General features: G+C 39.7%; 1 protein-coding gene across 3 annotated transcripts in view; it reads right to left on the reverse strand.

Annotated features, from left to right (window-relative positions):
* Positions 1-9846: 9846 nt before the first annotated feature.
* LOC133632982 (transducin-like enhancer protein 1) overlaps positions 9847-24969 on the reverse strand; it is a 53012-nt gene continuing 37889 nt past the window's right edge. For all 3 annotated transcript variants that reach the window (XM_062025879.1, XM_062025878.1, XM_062025877.1), the window contains 7 exons: positions 24254-24330; positions 23881-24130; positions 23557-23804; positions 18996-19143; positions 17861-18011; positions 17451-17527; positions 9847-11121 (listed from right to left, as the gene is read on the reverse strand). In XM_062025879.1, the coding sequence (XP_061881863.1) occupies positions 11014-11121; positions 17451-17527; positions 17861-18011; positions 18996-19143; positions 23557-23804; positions 23881-24130; positions 24254-24330 (1059 nt within the window). In that variant the 3' untranslated portion in view covers positions 9847-11013. The remainder of the gene's footprint in view (positions 11122-17450; positions 17528-17860; positions 18012-18995; positions 19144-23556; positions 23805-23880; positions 24131-24253; positions 24331-24969) is intronic.

Here is a 24969-nt window from a genome sequence, read left to right on the forward strand (position 1 = left end):
CATTAATAATAAATGACAGTAAAATAAGCACACGTATCACTGAGGAGTCATAGTGTAACTTTGTGTGGTGTTTGAGTTGTCCGACTTTTTGTGTGGCCTTAAACGCACCAGTGGTTTAGTGCTATGCGTGTTGGTGACAGATGACAAGTTGGTTTTGGCCTGGTTTGTACGGCAGAAAATGACTAGTTTTTCGAGATAGAATTGTTTTACTCATGTTTTTGGTGTGGTTATGTCCGAATATAAACAGTTTTGTTCAATAAAGTGATCGATATAATTCCTGTCCTCGAAGCATCTCGATAGACGTTACAATAATTGAACGGTGTTCAATTGAACGGTGTTGATGAACACCGTTAGGGCCGCTTGTTGTCACTGTCACTCAAAGTTGCATTGCAAAATTCCATAGAATAAATATGTTTATTTTGTTTAGAATTCAGATGGGATTTGATTTGGTGCGCGGCATATACTTGCTGCGCGCAGCGGACGCTTGAGCAGTGCGCAATTGCGCAGGCACGCACCTTAGGTGAGGGGACGTTGCTTTGCAGTTCATGTCTTGTTGAAAACACGGCATTCCTCATCAACTTTTCTCTTTTTGGCGTCTCGGGTGTAAACCGTGCATCACTTGTCGCTGCATGTGCACCTTCACTCGCAGGTTACACACAGACACACGCCCATAAATAATTATAAAATAATTCATAACATAATTCATTACATAATAATTCAAAATAAAAGCAGCACAGTTGTATTGCGCGCAGGACATAGATGTTTTTTCAACTTTATTTTGTAATTGCAGTTGTTCACATTCACTCACAATCACGCATACGTCCACACGGAAGTAATACAAATAACGATTTTCAAAACAAAAGCAGCACCGTTGTATTGCACACTCGACATAGATACTTTATAAAATTTATTTTGTAATTTATAATTGGCCTCACGCGGGCCGGACAGGGACGCACAAAGGGCCGGATGCGGCCCGCGGGCCGCAGAATGCCCAGGTCTGTCCTAGAAAGTCGGAGAAAGTTATGTAAACAACTATACGGTGAGTTCAGGGACCGCCAAAATTACTAGGACAAAACGGCGCTCGCCAAATACTCGAATCGGTGAAGCATGTTTAATATAAACAGTGTGATTTATAACAATTAGGGAGGTTTGTGTCATGTTTGTCCTCCTACAGAAACCATACTAAAACAAAAAAATATTTTTTTTTCCCCTCATCTTTTTCCATTCTTCATACATTTGAATAATCTCCAGAGAGCCACTAGGGCGGCGCTAAAGAGCCACATGCGGCTCTAGAGCCGCGGGTTGCCGACCCCCGCACTAGGGGAACATATAAGGGTTAGGGTTACTAATAAGTAGAGATGTCCGATAACGTCGGACTGCCGATATTATCGGCCGATAAATGCTTTAAAATGTGATATCGGAGATTATCGGTATCGGTTTCAAAAAGTAAAATGTATGACTTTTTAAAACGCCTGCTGTGTACACGGACGCAGGGAGAAGTACAGAGCGCCAATAAACCTTAAAGGCACTGCCTTTGCGTGCCGGCCCAATCACATAATATCTACGGCTTTTCACACACACAAGTGAATGCAAGCATACTTGGTCAACAGCTCACACTGAGGGTGACCGTATAAACAACTTTAACACTGTTACAAATATGCGCCACACTGTGAACCCACACCAAACAAGAATGACAAAACACATTTCGGGAGAACATCCGCACCGTAAAACAACATAAACACAACAGAACAAATACCCAGAACCCCCCAGCTACTCACCTAACCCGCCCACCTCAACCTCCTCATGCTCTCTCAGGGAGAGCATGTCCCAAATTCCAAGCTGCTGTTTTGAGGCATGTTAAAAAAAATAATGCACTTTGTGACTTCAATAATAAATATGGCAGTGCCATGTTGGCATTTTTTTTCCATAACTTGAGTTGATTTATTTTGGAAAACCTTGTTACATTGTTTAATGCAGGGGTGTCAAACTCATTTCAGCTCAGGGGCCGCATGGAGGGAAATCTATTACCAAGTGGGCCGGAATGGTAAAATCATGGCATGATAACTTAAAAATAAAGACAACTCCGGGTTGTTTTCTTCGTTTTACTTTGGCCAAAAATAGAACAAGCACATTCTGAAAACGTACAAATCACAGATAATCCTCTGGACAAATCACTTCAAGTTTGTTGAAAATTCTGAGGAAATTGGTGCAGCTTAAAAAAAACAATGAGCTTAGACTTTGTCTCGGTGTATCTACAAAGCTAGGATTAAACTTTAAAGATTCAATCAATCAATCAATCAATGTTTATTTATGTAGCCCTAAATCACAACGTGTAAACTCTTCTAGGTATCAAATACCTCCTTTGTCATGTCCACGTATCAATCCAGTGCTAACTCAACAAACCGTAAGAAACGGAGGTAAAAACTATTCAGAGGGGTTAAGTTTTCTCGTTTTTGACAGAGACATGATGGGGGAGTAAGGGAGCCAAATAACGATGTGTTTGAAGCAGAAGACATAAAACCCAAGATTTTTTCTGTTTCATTTCGGTCGAGGGAGAGGAAGACGCCACGCTTTACTTTGTACTTCTTGCTAGTCCTAACAGAAATGCTATTGTGACATCCAGTGGACACATTTAGAACAGCAGTTTCTTTCTTTCAAAATACTTTAATACTTGGCAAACTCATCACGCGGGCCGCATAAAACCTGTTCGCGGGCCTGATCCGGCCCACGGGCCGTACGTTTGACATCCCTGGTTTAATGCATCCAGCGGGGCATCACAACAAAATTAGGCATAATAATGTGTTAATTCCACGACCGTATATATCGGTATCGGTTGATATCGGAATCGGTAATTAAGAGTTGGACAATATCGGAATATCGGATATCGGCAAAAAAGCCATTATCGGACATCTCTAATAAAAATATTAAAAATACACTTCAATTTCCAAATGTAAATAAAATCAATTGTGACAATAAGCGGCAGAAAAAGACAAATTGTCCCCAGGAGAAGTCCAAGTGCACCCACACAAGTAAATCCAAAGTGTTTTTCCTTTTTTTTTTTTTTTTTTTTTTTTTGTGGCGCTGTGATAAATAGGATTAGGGATTTGGGAGATTTAGCGGGGAATAATCCGTTAGTGTATCGGAGAGACGCAGCATAGATGATCAAAAGAGAACGCTGTCATTCACAGCGACCCATTCTCCAACTTGCAATGACTTTGTCTCATTTTTCCTCCAAGGATCAGCTTTCACTTTTGTCACCGCCACTGCTGTAATTGCTTCCTAATCACCTCATACTGCTGAGTGTGTGTGTGTGTGTGTGTGTGTGTGTGTGTGTGTGTGTGTGTGAGAGTGTGTGTGGAGAATTAAACATTCACAGTAATTAATCAGATTTACAGTTTACATGAGGGAGGAGAGGGAGACCGCTAGTCTGTTTGTTGTGGGTGTTAGTATTAAACAGCGGATTGGACTTGGTTATTTAACACACACACACACACACACATGGATACACACACACGCACACACACACACACACACACAGTTGATTTGAACAGCTGCTGTGTTTGGTATTATCTGCACGCTTCATATCCAAGCCATGGCTGCGTGCGCCAATAAACACACAACAATAAAAAAAGAGGCAAAAAATATGTTGATAAAAAGGCTGCATTGTGTTGGCAAAAGAAGATTCGACAAAAAAAAAAAAAAAAAAAGAAAGAAAAGATGGGACACTTTATTAGGTACACTTGCACAATCCGACAGAAGTAATGGTAAATGGGTTATGCTCGTATAGCGCTTTTCTACCTTCAAGGTACTTAAAGCGCTTTGACCCTATTTCCACATTCACCCACCGTGCAAGGCCCTAACCAGCACCCATCAGGAGCAAGGGTGAAGTGTCTTGCTCAAGGACACGACGGACGTGACGAGGTTGGCGGAAAGTGGGGAATCGAACCGGGAACCCCCCAGGTTGCTGGCACGGCCACTCCCCCAACATGCGCCACGCCGTCCGCCATAATTGTGGTAAAGTAAGTAAAATGAGTAAAATATGCTCTCAATCAGGGGTGTCGAACTCATTTTAGATCGGGGGCCACATGGAGAAAAATCTACTCCCAAGTGGGCCGGCACGATAACTTCAAAATAAAGACAACTTCAGATTGTTTTCTTTGTTTAAAAAAATAGAACAAGCACATTCTGAAAATGTACAAATCATAATGTTGTTGTTGGGTTTTTTTTACACTTGCATGTTGCGGTTAATAGTATTCTATCTTTATTTGTCGTTATTTATACTTTCTGAATAAATGATGTGATAATTTTCATCAGTCAACTCATTGGTGTTAATTTTCAATCTATCAAGATTAAAAAATAATATCACAATCAAATTACAGGATGTTATTTATGTAGTTTGCTCATTTTCCTCGACTGGTGCACTAATATCATGTGTGGTTTTTGTTTGTTTGTTTTTTTTACATATGTAGCATCATCTACTAAGAATTGTTATTGTGACATCTAGTGGGCGCATTTAGAACAGCAGTTTCTTTCATACAAAAATTTTGGCTCATCTTTATACTTAACAAACTCATCCCAAGGGCCGGATAAAACCTGCGGGCCGTATGTTTGACACCCAGGGGCGCCGAAAAGGGGGGGGTATAGGAGACAGATTCTAGGGGCCCATGATGGAGGGGGACCCAGAGAGGACCCTAATGATGATGAAATTATAATACAGGGGGCCCTATAAAGATTCTTTTCATGGGGCCCAAAATCCCTAGCGGCGCCCCTGTTGACACCTTAGCTCTAAATGAAAAAATTCTGGTATTCAGGAATAATTTCCTATTTTTAATACGTTATCAACTATAATGTTGTAACTTATGGGTTATATAGTTCATGTGTGATGATCATTCATAATTTGCATGTTTGATTTAATTGCTGCTAAATTGATCTATTAATATTTACAGCTAAAAAGAGTTAAAAGGGAATTGATTTGATTCATACATGTATTTGATATTGATTATTTGACAAACACTGACATTGAATTCAGTTGTTTTTACTCAATAGCCTAACAAAGGGTTAACTAAAGACTGCATGTTCCACAATGCATTGCGGCAAACCGGATGTTAGAAAAGACCGGGAGCAGGTGCATTGTGGTTGTTGAGATGAGAATTACGAGCCTACGGGTGATGAATGAATGACAGATAACAAGTTATAAGGATCGTTTGTACCGTTTTGTATCCCCATTTTTTTCTTATATTAAGTACAACTTTATTACACATTTCGACGTCCTGTCCAATACTTTGACCGTAGTTAATCTACATATAATGCATTTAATAAATATATATTATAACAAGTAGAGATGTCCGATAATATTGGCCTGCCGATATTATCGGCCGATAAATGCTTTAAAATGTAATATCGGAAATATTCGGTATCGTTTTTTTTATTATCGGTATCGTTTTTTTAATTTTATTTTTTTATTAAATCAACATAAAAAACAAGATACACTTACAATTAGTACACCAACCAAAAAAAAACTCCCTCCCCCATTTACACTCATTCACACAAAAGGGTTGTTTCTTTTTGTTATTAATATTCAGGTTCCTACATTATATATCAATATATATCAATACAGTCTGCAAGGGATACAGTCCGTAAGCACACATGATTGTGTGTGCTGCTGGTCCACTAATAGTACTAACCTTTAACAGTTCATTTTACTCATTTTCATTCATTACTAGTTTCTATGTAACTGTTTTTATATTGTTTTACTTTATTTTTTATTCAAGAAAATGTTTTTAATTTATTTATATTATTTTATTTTAATTTTAAAAAGGACCTTATCTTCACCATACCTGGTTGTCCAAATTAGGCATAATAATGTGTTAATTCCACGACTGTATATACCGGTATCCGTTGATATCGGTATCGGTAATTAAGAGTTGGACAATATCTGAATATCGGCAAAAAGCCATTATCGGACATCCCTAATAACAAGTGGTTAGAGTGTCCGCCCTGAGATCGGTAGGTTGTGAGTTCAAACCCCGGCCGAGTCATACCAAAGATAAAAATGGGAGCCATTACCTCCCTGCTTGGCACTCAGCATCAAGGGTTGGAATTGGGGGTTAAATCACCAAAATGATTCCCGGGCACGGCACGGCTGCTGCTCACTGCTCCCCTCACCTCCCAGGGGGTGATCAAGGGGGATGGGTGAAATTCAGAGAATAATTTCGCCACACCCAGTGTGTGTGTGTGACAATCATTGGTACTTTAACATTAACGTATTTGTAGGTTTTTCAAATAATACGAGAATATTATTTGAGTGCCATATTTTAATTGATGTATTTTCTATGACTTATTCTAGATCAAATGAGAGCCCCCTATTAAAGCAGCACTAAGTAACTTTTCAACCTTCATGAAATATTTTTATAACTTTTGGGGATGACGCACAGACTTGCAACTAGTTGAATGACACCTGTGTCGTGGCCTGAGGGGGTCTGTATCGCTCTCACTTAGCACCTTTGAGGAGGGTGGCAGGAACCCTGCCTCGTGAAAAACTACAAATTGTGCTGACTTGCATTTCGGCATACGTCACTCCGCCTTTCCTCATACGTTAAAAAGACGGAAGTCGACGCGAACGCCTGCGAGCTGCCAGAAAACTGAAAGAAAAAGAACAACGCCTCATGCAATTATTGCTATCATGGCAGAAGCTACAAAACAACCCAAAGAAAAGAAAAGTTTTGCCTGGCAAAACAAAAACAAAAAAGAACAAGGGAGGCTACCCGGATAAAAGGACAGTCAAGGATCAACATTGCTTTCACTCGCTGGCGTGATCTCAAAGATGAGGAGAGATTACAGATCGATGATACCTTGTCTCTGTTCCTGCTGGATCAGTAAGTGGCTTTCGATGCTCAAATCAAAATGATAGCTAACATTCGGAAATTTGCGTGGTAGCAATTAGAGATGTCCAATATTATCGGCCGATAAATGCTTTAAATTATCGGAAATTATCGGTATCGGTTTCAAAAAGTAAAATGTATGACTTTTTAAAACGCCGCTGTACGGAGTGGTACACGGATGTAGGGAGAAGTACAGAGCAGTTGCGTCTCCCAGTCATACTTGCCAACCCTCCCGAATTTCAATGCCCCTCCCGGGGCAACCATTCTCCCGAATTTCTCCCGATTTCCACCCAGACAACAATATTGGGGGGCGTGCCTTAAAGGCACTGCATTTGCGTGCCGGCCCAGTCACATAATATCTACGGCTTTTCACACAAACAAGTGAATGCAATGCACACTTGGTCAACAGCCATACAGGTCACACTGAGGGTGACCGTATAAACAACTTTAACACTGTTACAAATATGCGGCACACTGTGAACCCACACCAAACAAGAATGACGAACACATTTCGGGAGAACATCCGCACCGTAACACAACATAAACACAACAGAACAAATACCCAGAACCCCTTGCAGCACTAACTCTTCCGGGACGCTACAATATACACCCCCCCCCCCCCGCTACCCCTACCCAAAATCCCGCCCCCGCCCACCTCAACCTCCTCATGCTCTCTCAGAGAGAGCATGTCCCAAATTCCAAGCTGCTGTTTTGAGGCATGTTAAAAAAAATAATTTACTTTGTGGCTTCAATAATAAATATGGCAGTGCCATGTTGGCATTTTTTTCCATAACTTGAGTTGATTTATTTTGGAAAACCTTGTTACATTGTTTAATGCATCCAGCAGGGCATCACAACAAAATTAGGCATAATAATGTGTTAATTCCACAACTGTATATATCGGTATCGGTTGATATCGGAATCGATAATTAAGAGTTGGACAATATCGAAATATCGGATATCGGCAAAAAAGCCATTATCGGACATCTCTCGTAGCAATAAATAGCCACCAGCTTGGTAGTTTGCAGTACCACACTGACACGACCAGCCATGCAACAAACTCAAAAGTACTGCAAATATAAAGTTTGAGTAAAATATGTACACTACCGTTCAAAAGTTTGGAGTCACATTGAAATGTCCTTATTTTTGAAGGAAAAGCACTGTACTTTTCAATGAAGATAACTTTAAACTAGTCTTAACTTTAAAGAAATACACTCTATACATTGCTAATGTGGTAAATGACTATTCTAGCTGCAAATGTCTGGTTTTTGGTGCAATATCTACATAGGTGTATAGAGGCCCATTTCCAGCAACTATCACTCCAGTGTTCTAATGGTACAATGTGTTTGCTCATTGGCTCAGAAGGCTAATTGATGATTAGAAAACCCTTGTGCAATCATGTTCACACATCTGAAAACAGTTTAGCTCGTTCCAGAAGCTACAAAACTGACCTTCCTTTGAGCAGATTGAGTTTTTGGAGCATCACATTTGTGGGGTCAATTAAACGCTCAAAATGGCCAGAAAAAGAGAACTTTCATCTGAAACTCGACAGTCTATTCTTGTTCTTAGAAATGAAGGCTATTCCACAAAATTGTTTGGGTGACCCCAAACTTTTGAACGGTAGTGTAGATTCTGACAGTCATACTGAATCATTGTGGCGTTATCTTGTCAGTTTGATTATATCAGACAAAACACTACCGCTTTGGTCCACCGGCGCCGCCAAAATCAACTAAAACTGAAAAGTTATTAAGTGGGGCTTAATCTATTAAATGTTTTTCTGACTTCTATTTATGCGAAGCGTTCCATACTTTTTGACACATGTGTACTAAAACAAATTCATGGGAAAGAAAGGGATAATTCCTTATTTTAGTGCAGAATAACAAATTTAACATAATTCAAACAAATCTTACTGACACATCTCAAAGTAGGACATAACAAGGTTAGCACTAAAACTGTGCGCCACAGAAAGTCCAGGGAACTTTGTCATGTTATTTTCAGTAACGGAGCAGGAGGGTGCTAGGATTACAATGCTGTAAAATTTCATATGAAGCGCCATTTATTGTCATTTTTATATGCACTTCTTCTTGCAAAACGAGACCCCACCATGGACCCACGTGATCTGCGTATATGGAGGTGCAGCACCGACCACAATAAAAACGTATACAGATAATCATGCAAATAGAATATATGAATCTAAATTCCTATGAAATTTCCTTTGCTGTAATATTTATTTTCTTAATCCACATGTTCTAATTTAAACTGATACCGAGTAGTAGCAAAAAGTCAGTGTTCAAAGACAAGAAAAAAATATACAAAAATTAGGGGTATTTTATTTGAACTAAGCAAAATTCTCTGCAAATAGAACAAGAAAATTTGGCTTGCCAAGACTTTCCAAAACAAGTAAAATTAGCAAAGCTCAATGAACCCCAAAAAACCTTAAAATAAGTATATTCCCACTAATAACAACTGTACTACTATAAGAGTACGTATTTTCTATTGTTTCATTGAAAATAAAACAGCAAAGTTGTTTTAATATGAGACACAATTGTGTCAAAGTCATGATTTTTTTTTGTTCATGCTTGAAATAAGAAATTATTACTTTAAAAAAGCAGTTTTATACTTGTGAGTGTTGATGACACAGCTTTGCAACAGTTGATGTTCTAGTTTCAAGCATGTTTTACTCAATATAGGTCATCAAATCTCAGTTACAAGCTGTAATATCTTACGGAGATCATTTAGGACCAAAACACTTAAAACAAGTAAAACACTAACATAAAATCTGCTTAGTGAGAAGAATTATCTTAGACAAAAAATAAGCAAATATCACCCTTGTTTGAGATATTTAATCTTACTCAGATTTCAGTTTTTGCAGTGTAATGGTGGTACTTTTGAGGTAGTACATGTTAAGTATTATTACTCTTTGGGGAACCACAAAATCAAAGACACAATTATAATATATATATATAAAAAAACACCATTTATTATTATCTAAACTTTCAGATTAGCTGTTATTAAGACCATTTAGCTTCTTTTGGTCCACATTTTGATTTCCATGTAAAAGATGTACAAAAAAAAGCTCTTTCTAAAGAATGTCCTGTAAGAAAAAAGAAAAAAAAAGACATATATACATTTTTACAAACATTCAACGGACAAAAATAAGTTTAAAAAATAAAATAAAAAGTGGAATTATTGCGATTTAACAACACTGATGCTTGTCATTCATGGGCACACAACGCCTTTCGTTCGCTGAACAATACGAGGAATTATGAACAGAAGGTTGTAGACTTCCAGGGATTTTTATGTGGGCAGGAAAAACATTCTTGACGACCATCTTCGAGCATTTTTGTCGTTTAGTATTGGTTGGACAATTTTGGAATTGTGCTTCCTTTACCACCTTGTTTTCGGATATAGCTTACATCAAAAGGTCAGTTGTGTAAGGAAATGAATGAATCCAATAGGTATAATCAACTGCTGATTAATCGCGGCTAATGAAGTGCAGTACTTGGCTGCGACCAGCAGAGGCGCTGTTGATTCAGTTTGGACTAAATTGCTGTTCAGCAATACTGTGTGGTGACAGGAGTTGAGAGAAAAAAAATCTAGAATAATGTACTCATTTAATTTGTGATGGCGGATCAAAGACCTGGAGAGAAAATTTACCTTGCACAATAATGACTTTCTGCAGCAATAAAGTTTGGTCTTCAGTTGCGTTCTGGCGGGCGAACGAGATGAGATGTTTAAAGTTTGGACAAAATGGCAGGAATGAATCGATCCGGACGTAGTTGGACTCGCAGTGAGACGTCAAACTGTGCGCCCGTTTGGTTCCAAGGTCAAAGGACAAGGAGTTCTTCTTGGCTTCCGTCCACATTTCGCATCTTCCGTCCACATTTTCACCCGCCGGAACTTCAGTGTTTACCATACAAGAGCTGGTCCCGCTTTAGTAATGATCGTCATCAATGCAGCACAGCTGATCCCAGAACAGTCCTCAGCAGCACGTTCCCGCCGCTTCCAGTGACGCCCGCCTTCCTCCAAGTTTTATGAAGGTGACTTTTTTCCGTGATTTCAAGCTCCGTACAAAGAAACACATTTTTTTCCTTCATTTCTGGAAGAGGAGAATAATCGCTTTCACTCCACATTAGTAGATGACCTCGTACACAGTGGCCTTCTTGTCCCCGGAACCAGTGACAATGTATTTGTCATCCACGGATATGTCACAGCTGAGGACCGAGGAGGATTCTTTAGACTGTGGAGAGAGGAAAGAAGACAAGTCAGGTCAGAGAAACATTGGGACAAATGGGACATATTGGAGTAGGAGTGTATGTCAGCTGGTGTCAAGTCAGGGTTTTAAGTAGGGGTGGGCACCCAAACTCAGCTCCATGATGGCAGCAGTACCAATAAAATTAAAAAAACAAGGTTTTTTGGTTTGTTTGTTTTTTACGAAAATGTGATTGCTTTACATTTTTTAAGTACCTGTTCGAGAACCGTTCTAGCACTGGCACCGTTTCAAAAGTATCTAGTTGGTGCTAGTACACTGCAAAAGCTGAAATCTAAGTAAAATTAAAGGCCTACTGAAAGCCACTACTACTGACCACGCAGTCTGATAGTTCATATATCAATGATGAAATCTTAACATTGCAACACATGCCAATACGGCCGGGTTAACTTATAAAGTGCAATTTTAAATCTCCCGGGAAATATCCGGCTGAAAACGTCTCGGTATGATGACGTTTGCGCGTAGGGTTGGGTATCGTTTGAATTTGAACGATTCCGATTCCGATTCTTTGTTTCGATTCCGATTCCTGACGATTCTCGATTCCGATTCTTTTAAGAGGCAGGGTCAAAAAAGAGTTTAGGATGTTTTAAATGAGCTAGCTAACCTACAGTCTTTCTGAATGAAATAGTCTGACATTCGCCATCAATTTTAATTCTTTTAACTTTTTATGAACTTTATTATAAATTCCTCACAGGGCTGTTTTCAACTAGAATATAAATATCAAATCTATGAACTTGAATATAAATATTATAAATTATGAATACATTTTCCCAGGGGTACACTTTCCTCAAGAGAGCTTTATTTTTGAAAACCTCATGAAAACACATTTACACATAAGTGTATGATGCGGCAGGAAACCTCATGAAAACACATTTACACACACAAGTGTATGATGCTGCAGGAAACCTCATGAAAACACATTTACACATAAGTGTATGATGCTGCAGGAAACCTCATGAAAACACATTTACACACACAAGTGTATGATGCTGCAGGAAACCTCATGAAAACACATTTACACATAAGTGTATGATGCTGCAGGAAACCTCATGAAAACACATTTCCACACACAAGTGTATGATGCTGCAGGTACTTAAAAATGTTACCGTGCTCCCACTGATGGGCTAACCTGCTGCAGAAAAGCAAATAAACAATAAGAAACAACTTGCAAAACCCAGTCCAGATTAGCAGCAGGTACAGTATAAAATCAGAGACAGTTCTTGTTTAGGAAAATGACCATATCCGCCTTCTCAGGCAGGATGCGTGAGCGTTCTGGACAGATAGTGTCTCCTGCTGTGGAAAATACACATTCGCTGGGTGTGGAAGAAGCTTGAACGCATAAATAGGAGAAAGCGAGATCTGACAGCAAAGGATAAGTCTTTTGTTGGTTCCACCACCATGCAGCAGGGTCGTCAGACATAAGTATCGGTGGAATGTCCTGGTACATCTGCAGCTCTCTCTCCACTCGTTTCTTGATGGACATGGAGCTCTGTTATTTCGCGGTTATTTCATTTTTTTTTTTTAAAGTAAAGCCACACTTTCGACCGCCGACGCCCACTATCCATGCTTGAGCTTGACTGACTCGCTCGGCTATGCTAACACTTCCGGCGGTGGGCGCTTCTTCGTTGGTGTTCAGCGGCTTCTTCTTCCGGTTCGGCTGACATATTTTTTTCCGGTCGGCGGACTGGTATCGATAGTAGGAATCGAAATTTAAACTTTTGAACGATTCCGGGAGAATCGGAAAGTTAGTCCCGGTTCCAATCGATACTCGATACCCAACCCTAGCGTGACGTCACGGATTGTAGCAGACATTTTGGAACAGCACGGTGGCCAGCTTAAGTCGTCTGTTTTCATCGCAATATTCCACAGTATTCTGGACATCTGTGTTGGTGAATCTTTTGCAATTTGTTTAATGAACAATGGAGACAGCAAAGAAGAAAGCTGTAGGTGTGATCGGTGTATTAGCGGCTGGCTGCAGCAACACCACCAAGAGGACTTTGAGTTGGATAGCAGACGCGCTATCCGACGCTAGCCGCCGACCGCACCGATGATCGTGGTGAAGTCCTCCATCGCACCGTCGATCACTGGAACGCAGGTGAGCACGGGTGGTGATGAGCAGATGAGGGCTGGCGTAGGTGGAGAGCTAATGTTTTTAGCATAGCTCTGTTGAGGTCCCGTAGCTAAGTTAGCTTCAATGGCGTCGTTAGCAACAGCCTTGCTAGGCTTCGCCAGGCGGGACAACATTAACCGTGTGGTTACAGGTCCAGGGTTTGGTTCGGTGTCTCCTGATAGTAGAAGTAATAGTAGTATTGTTGATCTTCTGTCTATCCTTCCAGTCAGGGGCATGTTTCTTCTGTTTCTATCCGCAGTTAAGCATGATGCTATCACGTTAGCTCCGTAGCTTAAGTGTTTCGCCGATGTATTGTCGTGGAGAGAAAAGTCACTGTGAATGTCCATTTCGCGTTCTCGACTCTCATTTTCAAGAGGATATAGTATCCGAGGTGGTTTAAAATACAAATCCGTGATCCACAATAGAAAAAGGAGAAAGTGTGGAATCCAATGAGCCCTTGTACCTAAGTTACGGTCAGAGCAAAAAAAGATACATCCTGGCTTCCTGCACTGCACTCTAATCCTTCACTCTCACTTTCCTCATCCACAAATCTTTCATCCTCGCTCAAATTAATGGGGTAATCGTCGCTTTCTCGGTCCGAATCGCTCTCGCTGCTGGTGGGAATGATTGTAAACAATGTGCAGATGTGAGGAGCTCCACAACCTGTGATGTCACGCTACTTCCGGTACAGGCAAGGCTTTTTTATCAGCGACCAAAAGTTGCGAACTTTATCGTCGATGTTCTCTACTAAATCCTGTCAGCAAAAATATGGCAATATCGCGAAATGATCAAGTATGACACATAGAATGGACCTGCTATCCCCGTTTAAATAAGAAAATTTCATTTCAGTAGGCCTTTAAATATCTCAAATAAGGGTGGAATTTGCTTATTTTCTGTCTAATAAGATAATTCTTCTCATTAGCAGATTTTATGTTAGAGTGTTTTACTTGTTTTAAGGGTTTTGGTCCTAAATCAGTAAGATATTACAGCTTGTTGCTGAGATTTGATGACCTATATTGAGTAAAACATGCTTGAAACTGGAATTTTAACTGATGCAAAGCTGTGTCATCAACACTCACAAGTATAAAACTACTTTTTTAAAGTAATAATTTCTTACTTCAAGCATGAAAAAAAAATCATGATGCAGAGCGCATATCATTATGTCAAGATAATGGCACTAGCATTTACTTAATTTAAGAATATTTTTCAACATATTGAGCAAAAAGGTCTCTTTTTTTTCTACCAAGAAAAGTGCAGTTGTTATTAGTGACAATATACTTATTTTAAAGGTATTTTGGGTTCATTGAGGTTAGCTAATTTTACTTGTTTTGGAAAGTCTTGACAAGCCGAATTTTCTTGTTCTATTGGCAGATAATTTTGCTTATGTCAAATAAAATACCCCTAATTTTTGTATTTTTTTTCTTGTTTTTAAACACTGACTTTTTGCAGTGTAACTAGCGGTTCAAAAAGTAAACAATACATATCCTTAGTTTTAAGAACTACGGTACTGATAGAAATTAGCTGATGGCTAAATCTGGTGCACACATAGGTTTATAGAGAATGTGAATTACACATTTTTATAAAAATTCTATTATAGAAAAAGACAAAGAGTGTTACAGTAATCCCTTGTGTCTCAAGATTTATTAGTTTTGCGCCTGGCCAGAAATTATTAATTATAAATCAAATATTTTCCATAGCTTGGCCCTTTGAAAAACATCCTAATACCGTACTTTTCGGATTATAAATCGCTCCGCAGTATAAATTGCACCGGCCGAAAATGTATAATAAAGAAGGAAAAAAAACATATATACGTCGCACTGGAGTATAAGTCGCATTTTTGGGGGAAATGTATTTGATAAAACCCAACACCAAGAATAGACATTTGAAAGGCAATTTAAAATAAATAAAGAATAGTGAACAGCAGGCTGAATAAGTGTATGTTATATGAGGCATAAATAACCAACTGAGAACGTGCCTGGTATGTTAACGTAACATATTATGGTAAGAGTCATTCAAATAACTATAACATATAGAACATGCTATACGTTTACCAAACAATCTGTCACTCCTAATCGCTAAATCCCATGAAATCTTCTTCCTCGGTGTCGCTTCTAAATAACTCTGCCAATTCCAAAGGTATGCGCCGCTTCCTCTTGCCGTTTTCTGCTGCATATTTCACTACGTCCAGCTTGTAATCTGCAGTATATTATTTCCTTTTCGGTGCCATTTTTGTTCAGCCATTCTCAGTTTTTATAAGTTACCGCCAATGTTGAAATGATCCATTTTTATAGCTACGGACGTAGTAGCAGGTAGCATCCCATGACCCACAATGCACAATGCACTTCTGTCATGAACTGCCCCCGCCAAATTTTTATTGGTTGACGTGTGTGTGACGATTGCTGACATTCGCCTCGTCTCTTACGGGAATGAGATAAATAATAGTATTTGATATTTTACGGTAATGTGTTAATAATTTCACACATAAGTCTCTCCTGAGTATAAATCGCACCCCCGGGCCAAACTATGAAAAAAACTGCGATTTATAATCCGAAAAATACGGTACATTTATTTAACATTATGGAGCTCTCTACTAGAGATGCGCGGATAGGCAATTATTTCATCCGCAACCGCATCACAAAAGTCGTCATCCACCCGCCATTCACCCGAACCAACATTTTATCAAAACTACAACCGCCCGCCACCCGGGCGGTATTTATCATTATTATAATATTATTGTCATTTCCATGAAGAAAGTGTTGACTATTGTTGCCAGAAGTGCGTTCCTCACACTTTGTGTGCGCAGTTGCAGCAAGCAGAACGATGCTTTTAAGAAGTTAAAAAAATGTTTTAGAAAGACAAGGCCTATATTTTCGTTAGGTAAAAAAAAATGTTCTGAATTTATTTCAATGAATATTAACTTGTTAACGTTAAAGTGCTCAAATAGGGACGAGGGCGGGGTGCACAGTGAAACAGTGAACAATTTTGCGACAAAGATGAACCTTTATTGATTGATCTGCAGCCATGACAAAATATCAGACAATCTCCATTGTCAACGACAGGCAGGAAAATAAAGATAAACACATAGCCTATGTTGTAGGCATAGGCTCATACGTTTTTAAGTTGAAATAAAAAAATAAATAAAAAATGTGCCTCATAAGCCTTAGGCTGTCAATCACACGCACAAACTTACATTATACAACAACATATGTATGTCATCCCTATTTAAACAAAAATAAATTAAATAAATAATAATAATTGAATTATAATGAAAATAGACGGTCGCGACAAACAAAGCAGGCCTTACATTGTAGCCAATCGGAGATGCGCTTCACTTGAAAGCGAGGCCAAATAATTAACACACAGTAGTATATCTCCAATAGAAAAAAAACACAATAAACAACGCAATTGCCTTAATTCCTTTGCATTGTAGTGCGCCCAAACAACACGTACAGTAACCATCACAATTATTCAGCTGACCGAACTCAATATAGGTTAGACATGGTCTTATTTGGTATAGCCTAGGTAACGTAGACTAATTCGTTTAACATATCCAACCGTATGTCTACTTACTTTTTTTTTAGCACTATGCAGGAATAAAATGGCATCTACAGTGCCAGGATTCATGCAGGCGAGAGCGCCTGCCCTCTAAAATGCGCCCTGCTGCGCTGAAGAAGCGCTCACTTGTTGCTGGGACACATAGGAAGGATTCTCTTTATACATTTACTATGTATATATATTTCCGAATTGGTTCAACCGCCATCCGCCCGAATCTATTTAAAATCTATTTTTTTTGTCATTCATCCGCCCGACCCGCGGATTACCCGCGGACACCGCGGGTGTGTCCGCAAACCGCGCATCTCTACCCTCTACACATGAAATAACACCCACATAGTCACCTTTACAGTTTACACTACTAGAGGCTGTGGTCAGTGGTCCTGATACTAAACATTGCTCTCTGATTGGTTTGGTCTCATCTAGTTCCCAATACTAATGTAGAATTGATATTTTTTGTTTATGTAGCCATTTTTGTGCTTAAAATGCTTAAGTTGGGCCAAACAATCTGCAAAATATGTTTTCAAAACTCTGCGATGGAGTGAGTCCGCAAACTTTAAAGCACATTGTGGCAAAACTGTGATGATAATTTAATTGTTGTCAGTGTAACATATTTTAACAGCAATACTGTACCAACCTGGAATATGCTGGCGCCATAAGGAGTTCTCCATGCGTTTAGTAAGTTATCCTTCCCGGTGCTCACAAACCATTTACCTGCAAAAAATATTTATATATACATATAAAATGCATATTTACATGCACTTTTAGGCAAATTGTAACATATCCAAAGTGTCAATAAATGCATGAGAGTTGAATAGCTCCTTTAACCACAAGATTTTGCATACATCACATGACGGTACAGAAAAATTACCAGTTAATGTCAAGTGATTGCTCCAAGCATAACTTATACAAGCCTTTGTTGTTGATCTAGAAAAAGATAACAGCCGTCTTGTGTTAATGTTTTAACAAACTAATAAAAAACTGGAATAACGGCTGTCATGCGGTGAAGCGGCTATAAGAGCAGAACGGAAAAAAACAGCTGCTTACCGCAATAAGCAAACTGCAGAGAAAGCACGCAGCTCTCGTGAAGATGCAACTGGTATTTGTCAGGCTTGGTCACGTGAAGGACCTCCACGTTGCTGCTCTCCATGCCCACAGCCAGCCACTCTCCTGTCGGACAGTAGCCCAGGGAGAAAATCTGGAGAACGAAGGGAGAAATTACATTAAAGTTAAAGTTAAAGTGCCAATAATTGTCACACACACACACTACAAAAACTGAAATCTAAGTAAGATTAAATATCTCAAGTAAGTGTGATATTTGCTTATTTTCTGTCTAATAAGATAATTCTTCTCACTAAGCAGATTTTATGTTAGAGTGTTTTACTTTTTTTAAGGGTTTTGGTCCTAAATGATCTCAGTAAGATGTTACAGCTTGTTGCTGAGATTTGATGACCTATATTGAGTAAAACATGCTTGAAACTACAATATCAACTGTTGCAAAGCTGTGTCATCAACACTCACAAGTATAAAACTACTTTTTTAGAGTAATAATTTCTTACTTCAAGCATGAAAAAAAAAATGCCGAGTGCATATCAATATGTCAAGATAATGGCACTGGCATTTACTTATTTAAGAATATTTTTCTACATATTAAGCAAAAAGGTCAAAAAAAAAATTCTACCAAGAAAAGTGCACTTGTTATTTGTGAGAATATACTTATTTTAAGGTATTTTGTGGTTCATTGAAGTTAGCTAATTTTACTTGTTTTGGAAAGTCTTGACAAGCCGAATTTTCTTGTTCTATTGGCAGATAATTTTGCTTAGTTCAAGTAAAATACCCCTAATTTTTTTTTTTTTTTCCTTGTTTTTTGAACACTGAATTTTGGCAGTGTAGGTGCAGTGAAATTATCCTCTGCATTTGACCCATCCCCACAGGGGAGCAGTGAGTAGCGGCGATGGCCGCGCCCGGGAATCATTTTGGTGATTTAACCCCCAATTCCAAACAGGGATATAATGGGTCCCATTTTTTATAGTCTTTGGTATGACTCGGGCGGGGTTTGAACTCACAACCTACCGATCTCAGGGCGGACACTCTAACCACTAGGCAGGTTACTTTCCACTTCTGAGGGACAACCAAGTAGGGGGCTTAACAAAAGCGCGCGGGCACACACACGAACACACACCTGCGAGGTGAAGTCGTGCTGCTGCAGCTGACGTCCCTCCCTCAGATCCCAGGACCGCACGGTGTTATCCAGGCCTCCGGTCCACAGCTTGGTGCCATCGTTGGAAATGTCAATACAGCTGGCTCCATCTGTGTGGCCCTGGAACTGCCTGCAGGGGAACACATGTACACATGCGCACACACGGGGAAGTTAAATCAACACAGGGGAAAACATACCACTTTTGTGTTGTATGCAAAAGTGTTGGGTCACAACTAGCTTTGTTGACATTGTGTCACATTTACATTTAGTAAATAGTAGTGTGGAACAAATATTTGATAACCGACTAGTCTACAGATACATGAGAATTGATACTGGAACTCAACGGTACAAACTTTTGTGTGTGTACATGTGGTAATAAATTAGGGATGTCAAAAAAATGTTGTACATTTTCAAATTAATTCTGATTTGTAACAATTCTTAATCGATTAAAACAAAATATTTTAATTTTATTTTTTTAATCTTTCTTGTCCAGCCACTTTATTAAATGTTTGGGTAGAATTTTATTAAACAAAACCAGTTGTCTTTTAAATAACAAAAATATGTATCAAAGCGGTTTATTTATTTTATGGAGGAACGTAATTAATCATAGAACTGGAACCTAATGTTAAAGAAAAAAGTACTGATTTTGAATTGAGAATCGATTCTAAATTGAATTGTTCCCCCCACGAATCGAATCGAGTGGTCCCCGAAGTTTCACAGCCCTATAATAAATATTAGTTTACAGTTTGATCTCAGTGTATTGCTGTAGTCAGGAAGTAGTCTTTGTCATTAAAGGCCTACTGAAATGATTTTTTTTTATTTAAACGGGAATAGCAGATCCATTCTATGTGTCATACTTGATCATTTCACGATATTGCCATATTTTTGCTGAAAGGATTTAGTAGAGAAAATCGACGATAAAGTTCGCAACTTTTGCTCGCTGATAAAAAAAAGCCTTGCCTGTACCGGAAGTAGCGTGACGTCACAGGAGCTAGTATTCCTCACAATTCCCCGTTGTTTACAATGGAGCGAGAGAGATTCGGAGCGACAAAGCGACGATTACCCCATTAATTTGAGCGAGGATGAAAGATTCGTAGATGAGGAACGTTACAGTGAAGGACTAGAGAGGCAGTGATGGACGTATCTTTTTTCGCTCTGACCGTAACTTAGGTACAAGCTGGCTCATTGGATTCCACACTCTCTCCTTTTTCTATTGTGGATCACGGATTTGTATTTTAAACCACCTCGGATACTATATCCTCTTGAAAATGAGAGTCGAGCACACGAAATGGACATTTAAAGTGACTTTTATCTCCACGACAATACATCGGTGACACACTTAGCTAGTTCTCAAATGCAGATAGAAACAAAAGAAATAAACCCCTGACAGGAAGGATAGACAGAAGATCAACAATACTATTAAACCATGTACATGTAACTACACGGTTAAAAATTCTCAGCCTGGTAAGGCTTAACAATGCTGTTGCTAACGACGGTAAGGCTAATTTAGCAACTTAGCAACCGGACCTCACAGAACTATGATAAAAACATTAGCGCTCCACCTACGCCAGCCAGCCCTCATCTTCCCATCAACAGCCGTGCTCACCTGCGTTCCAGCGATCGACGGCGCGACGAAGGACTTCATCCGTGGGTTTGGCGGCAAGCATCGGCTAGGCGTAGTAAGTAGTCCTTGTTGTGTTGCTGTAAGTATTGTACTTAGCCGCTAATACACCGATCGATCCCACCTACAACGTTCTTCTTTGCAGCCTCCATTGTTCATTAAACAAATTGCAAAAGATTCACCAACACAGATGTCCAGAATACTGTGGAAGTTTGTCGATGAAAACAAGAGGTTTTTTTATCGGGTCGATGGGGTCCAACCACTTCCGTGGATTTTGTGACGTCACGCGCATAAATCATATCCAAAGGAGTTTTTCAACCGGAAGTGTGGCTGGAATTTTAAAATTGCACTTTATAAGTTAACCCGGCCATATTGGCATGTGTTTCAATGTTAAGATTTCATCATTGATATATAAACTATCAGACTGCGTGGTCGGTAGTAGTGGCTTTCAGTAGGCCTTTAAGTTGAAAAAGCCAGTCTTGTCTTTTAATGACTCCTACAAAGTGTTTATACTGTAAGTATTGTACTTTCAACACACCAGTCGTTTGTGGCGTGGCGAAGTTGGTAGAGTGGCCGTGTCAGCAATCGGAGTGTTGCTGGTTACTGGGGTTCAATCCCCACCTTCTACCCTCCTAGTCACGTCCGTTGTGTCCTTGGGCAAGACACTTCACCCTTGCTCCTGATGGCTGCTGGTTAGCGCCTTGCATGGCAGCTCCCGCCATCAGTGTGTGAATGTGTGTGTGAATGGGTGAATGTGGAAATACTGTCAAAGCGCTTTGAGTACCTTGAAGGTAGAAAAGCGCTATACAAGTATAACCCATTTATCATTTATTTATTGTAACATGCATCTTAGTTGTAGTTTTGATTATCAAAATCTGGAGGTGTTAAAATTGCTCATGCTAATCAGTAACATGTATTTGGCATATCCAACTTAAATTGGCACATTTTGAACAGTGGAGCCTTACATTTTGAGCGTTTTCTATCAGGCATATTTGCTTTGTTGGCAAGGAAGACTGCAACATTACCTTGAGGCAGTCTGCTATGAATTCACCTGTTTACATACCATGTGGTTGAGCCAGTGCCAAGTCTGCAACCGGGTGTGACCTGACGTGCAACAAAGGTAGTGGAAATATTCCCTCGTTAAATCGCAGATTTTTTCATCACTTTCTTTTATCAGTTTTTTATTAAAGCTATTTTACATTTTAAGCTTAAATTAGGTGTCATTATGTATTATACTGTATGGTATTACAGTGCAGTGTTTGTCTTATTTTCTATAATGTGGCGATCGATAAAGATTCCCCAAGCAGGACTTCGTTTTCCAGGTTGTATTGATGCATGTTCAATATAAAATGAAACTGAAGTTTAAACACTTAACATAAGCGGCTAATCTTGGCAATACTGTAACTTCATTGCAGAAACCAAGTTCAACTTTTCATAGAAACACTTTTTGAAGGACTTCATCTTCAACTACTGTCTCATCAATAAACAAATCTCCACATTGGTGAAACTTTGATGCAAACAATATCAACAGACAACAGCAGGACATAGCATCGGACTCAGCGCAGCACTTATTTCCAACAAGACTGCTATCAACTATCAGCAGCTGTCAGGGCAAAATGGAGATGAACTCTTGTTACATAAATAACAACTTTGACTTGAGCTATGTGGATGGACAACGCAGGACACGCATTGTTGGTAGCAACAACAGATTGCTACCAACAAAAATAATGATCGTCACTGCGACTGTCAAGATGACCAAGTTTTTGCAGAAGAACTTACACTCGCAGTTTCTAGCTTAGAGAAATTATGCAGGCTGTGAATATGATTTAAATATGATCTAACTATGAAAATATTTGACTACTTAATAACAATCCTACTTTGCGGATATACGTTTACCACGGTCAGGCTTGGAGCCAATTGGTCGCGATAAACAAAGGACATATGTAATTGGTACCTGTTAGTACCACTGAAATTTGATTGGTACATATAAAAGCACTCAATTTGGTACCCATCTCGAGCTACATGTATAGTAGATAAACTACAGTACTACGTGATTTCTCCCATCCAATTAACAAAAGGCGGGTCATAGTAAGAATTAAAATGGTATTTAAATTCAATGAAAGACTAGCAATTAGAGAGGCGGGGTATATTGTAGCGTCCCGGAAGAGTTAGTGCTGCAAGGGGTTCTGGGTATTTGTTCTGTTGTGTTTATGTTGTGTTATGGTGCGGATGTTCTCCCGAAATATGTTTATCATTCTTGTTTGGTGTGGGTTCACAGTGTGGCGCATATTTGTAACAGTGTTAAAGTTGTTAGTACGGCCACCCTCAGTGTGACCTGTATGGCTGTTGACCAAGTATGCCTTGCATTCACTTGTGTGTGTGAAAAGCCGTAGATATTATGTGATTGGGCCGGCACGCAAAGTGCCTTTAAGGTTTATTGGTGCTCGGTACTTCTCCCTACGTCCGTGTACACAGCGGCGTTTTAAAAAGTCATAAATTTTACTTTTTGAAACCGATACCGATAATTTTGAAACCGCTACCGATAATTTCCGATATTACATTTTGAAGATATTATCGGACATCCCTACTAGCAATATTATAAATTATTAAAAGTTACTGAAGTAAAAAAAAAGTTAAATAAATACATTTGGGGAAGTGTTGTTTTTCTTAAATGTAAATATATATACAAACATTTGAAATTTATTTTTTTTAGTTGAGATTGAAAATTCAAATGGTCCTGAAACACTATACATTAAATACTTTTACACATACAATAATGTACAATAACGTACAAACAATTATTGTGGTAGACTATTAGTATGATTTACAACTGTGGACGAGGGAGCAAGTCTCACGTCTTAAAAACTGTATTTTGTACCACAACATATGAAAATGGAGTTGAAGGTACGGGTGTTGTCTTACCTAACCAGCGTCTGGTTGTGTAAATCCCACACGGCAATGTTTCCGTCGCTGCAGCACGAGAAGCAGACCTTGGAGTCGGGGCTAATGGCCAGGGCGTAGCACGCCGGCGCTGATGATGTCAACTCTGCCTTAATTCTAGGGGTGGGCGTGGCCAGGTCCCAGATGGACAGCGTGCTGGCCTCGCCACCCACAATCAGCGTGCGGCCATCGGGGAGGAGGCGACACGAGCGGATGTAGTTGTCTCGGTTCTATACAGTAGAATTTGTGATATTAATGTCAGTTGACATTAGGCACAATGACAAACGTGGAGCAACCTTCACTCACTAAGCAGTCGAGCTGCGACACGGGGCTCTTGTTGCCGGGGTGACTGATGTCCCACACCTTGACGCAGCCCTTCCCTCCGGTGTAAACATGCCTCGTGGGGTTACTGATGGTTACGGCGCATACCACCTCCCCGTGGTTGAGCGTGTTTATCTGGCGGGCGTGGCGAGGGATACCGGGCCCTACTAGCGCATCTGGAGGAAAGGGCACCGGCTGCATTTGTCCGTCTGCTGCCACATGGAAGGAATAGGCGCTAAGGGGAGGGAACATGTAGAAAAGGAAGTTGAGTGTTTTTTTAAAATCATTTATGAGATCTATTTAAAGATCTCATATGTCAATGCTAATCAAACAAGCAAGTCGGTGCAAACACACTTACGGCTTGCCACCGGGGATTCCAGTAAGACTGGGAGGCATTCCAGGAACTCTCATGTGAGGGTGAGGATCAAAGCCGACCTTGATGAGAAACAGAGAGAGTTTGTGAGCACAGTGCAAACACACACACACACACAGGTAGTGGCAAAGCAAGACAACACTTGTGCATTAACGCTCCTAAATGCAAAGCAAACAAAGCTGGGGAAAGCACACGTAATCTGAAAATGACTGACAAGTGTAAGAGTTGGTAAACACACAGGGGCTAAGCTGACAGTACACCCCCAACCAACCTGACACACATACAGCCGCTGAGTACACAAAGCGGAGTATCGGCAAACTGTTGCTCAGACTCACCCGCTACTTGCCTGAACCTATTTAAACAGTGTAATGAACACTATGCAAATACAGCCATGACTGATGAGCTCTTTCAATAATGCACTGCAACCCTCCTCCTCTTCACTGGGCAAATACTTTCAAACAGCACAGAGAAGAGAAGCTGTGTACCGTATTTTTCGGATTATAAATTGCAATTTTTTTCATAGTTTGGCCGGGGGTGCGATATATATTCCGGAGCGATTTACAGTATGTGTGAAATTATTAAAACATTACCATAAAATATCAAATAATATTATTTATCTCATTCGCGTAAGAGACGAAGCAAATGTCCGCAATCGTCACACACACGTCAGCAATCGTCACACACGTCAACCAATAAGAATT

This window comes from Entelurus aequoreus, linkage group LG17, assembly GCF_033978785.1.
Source record: "Entelurus aequoreus isolate RoL-2023_Sb linkage group LG17, RoL_Eaeq_v1.1, whole genome shotgun sequence".
Lineage (NCBI taxonomy): Eukaryota > Metazoa > Chordata > Actinopteri > Syngnathiformes > Syngnathidae > Entelurus > Entelurus aequoreus.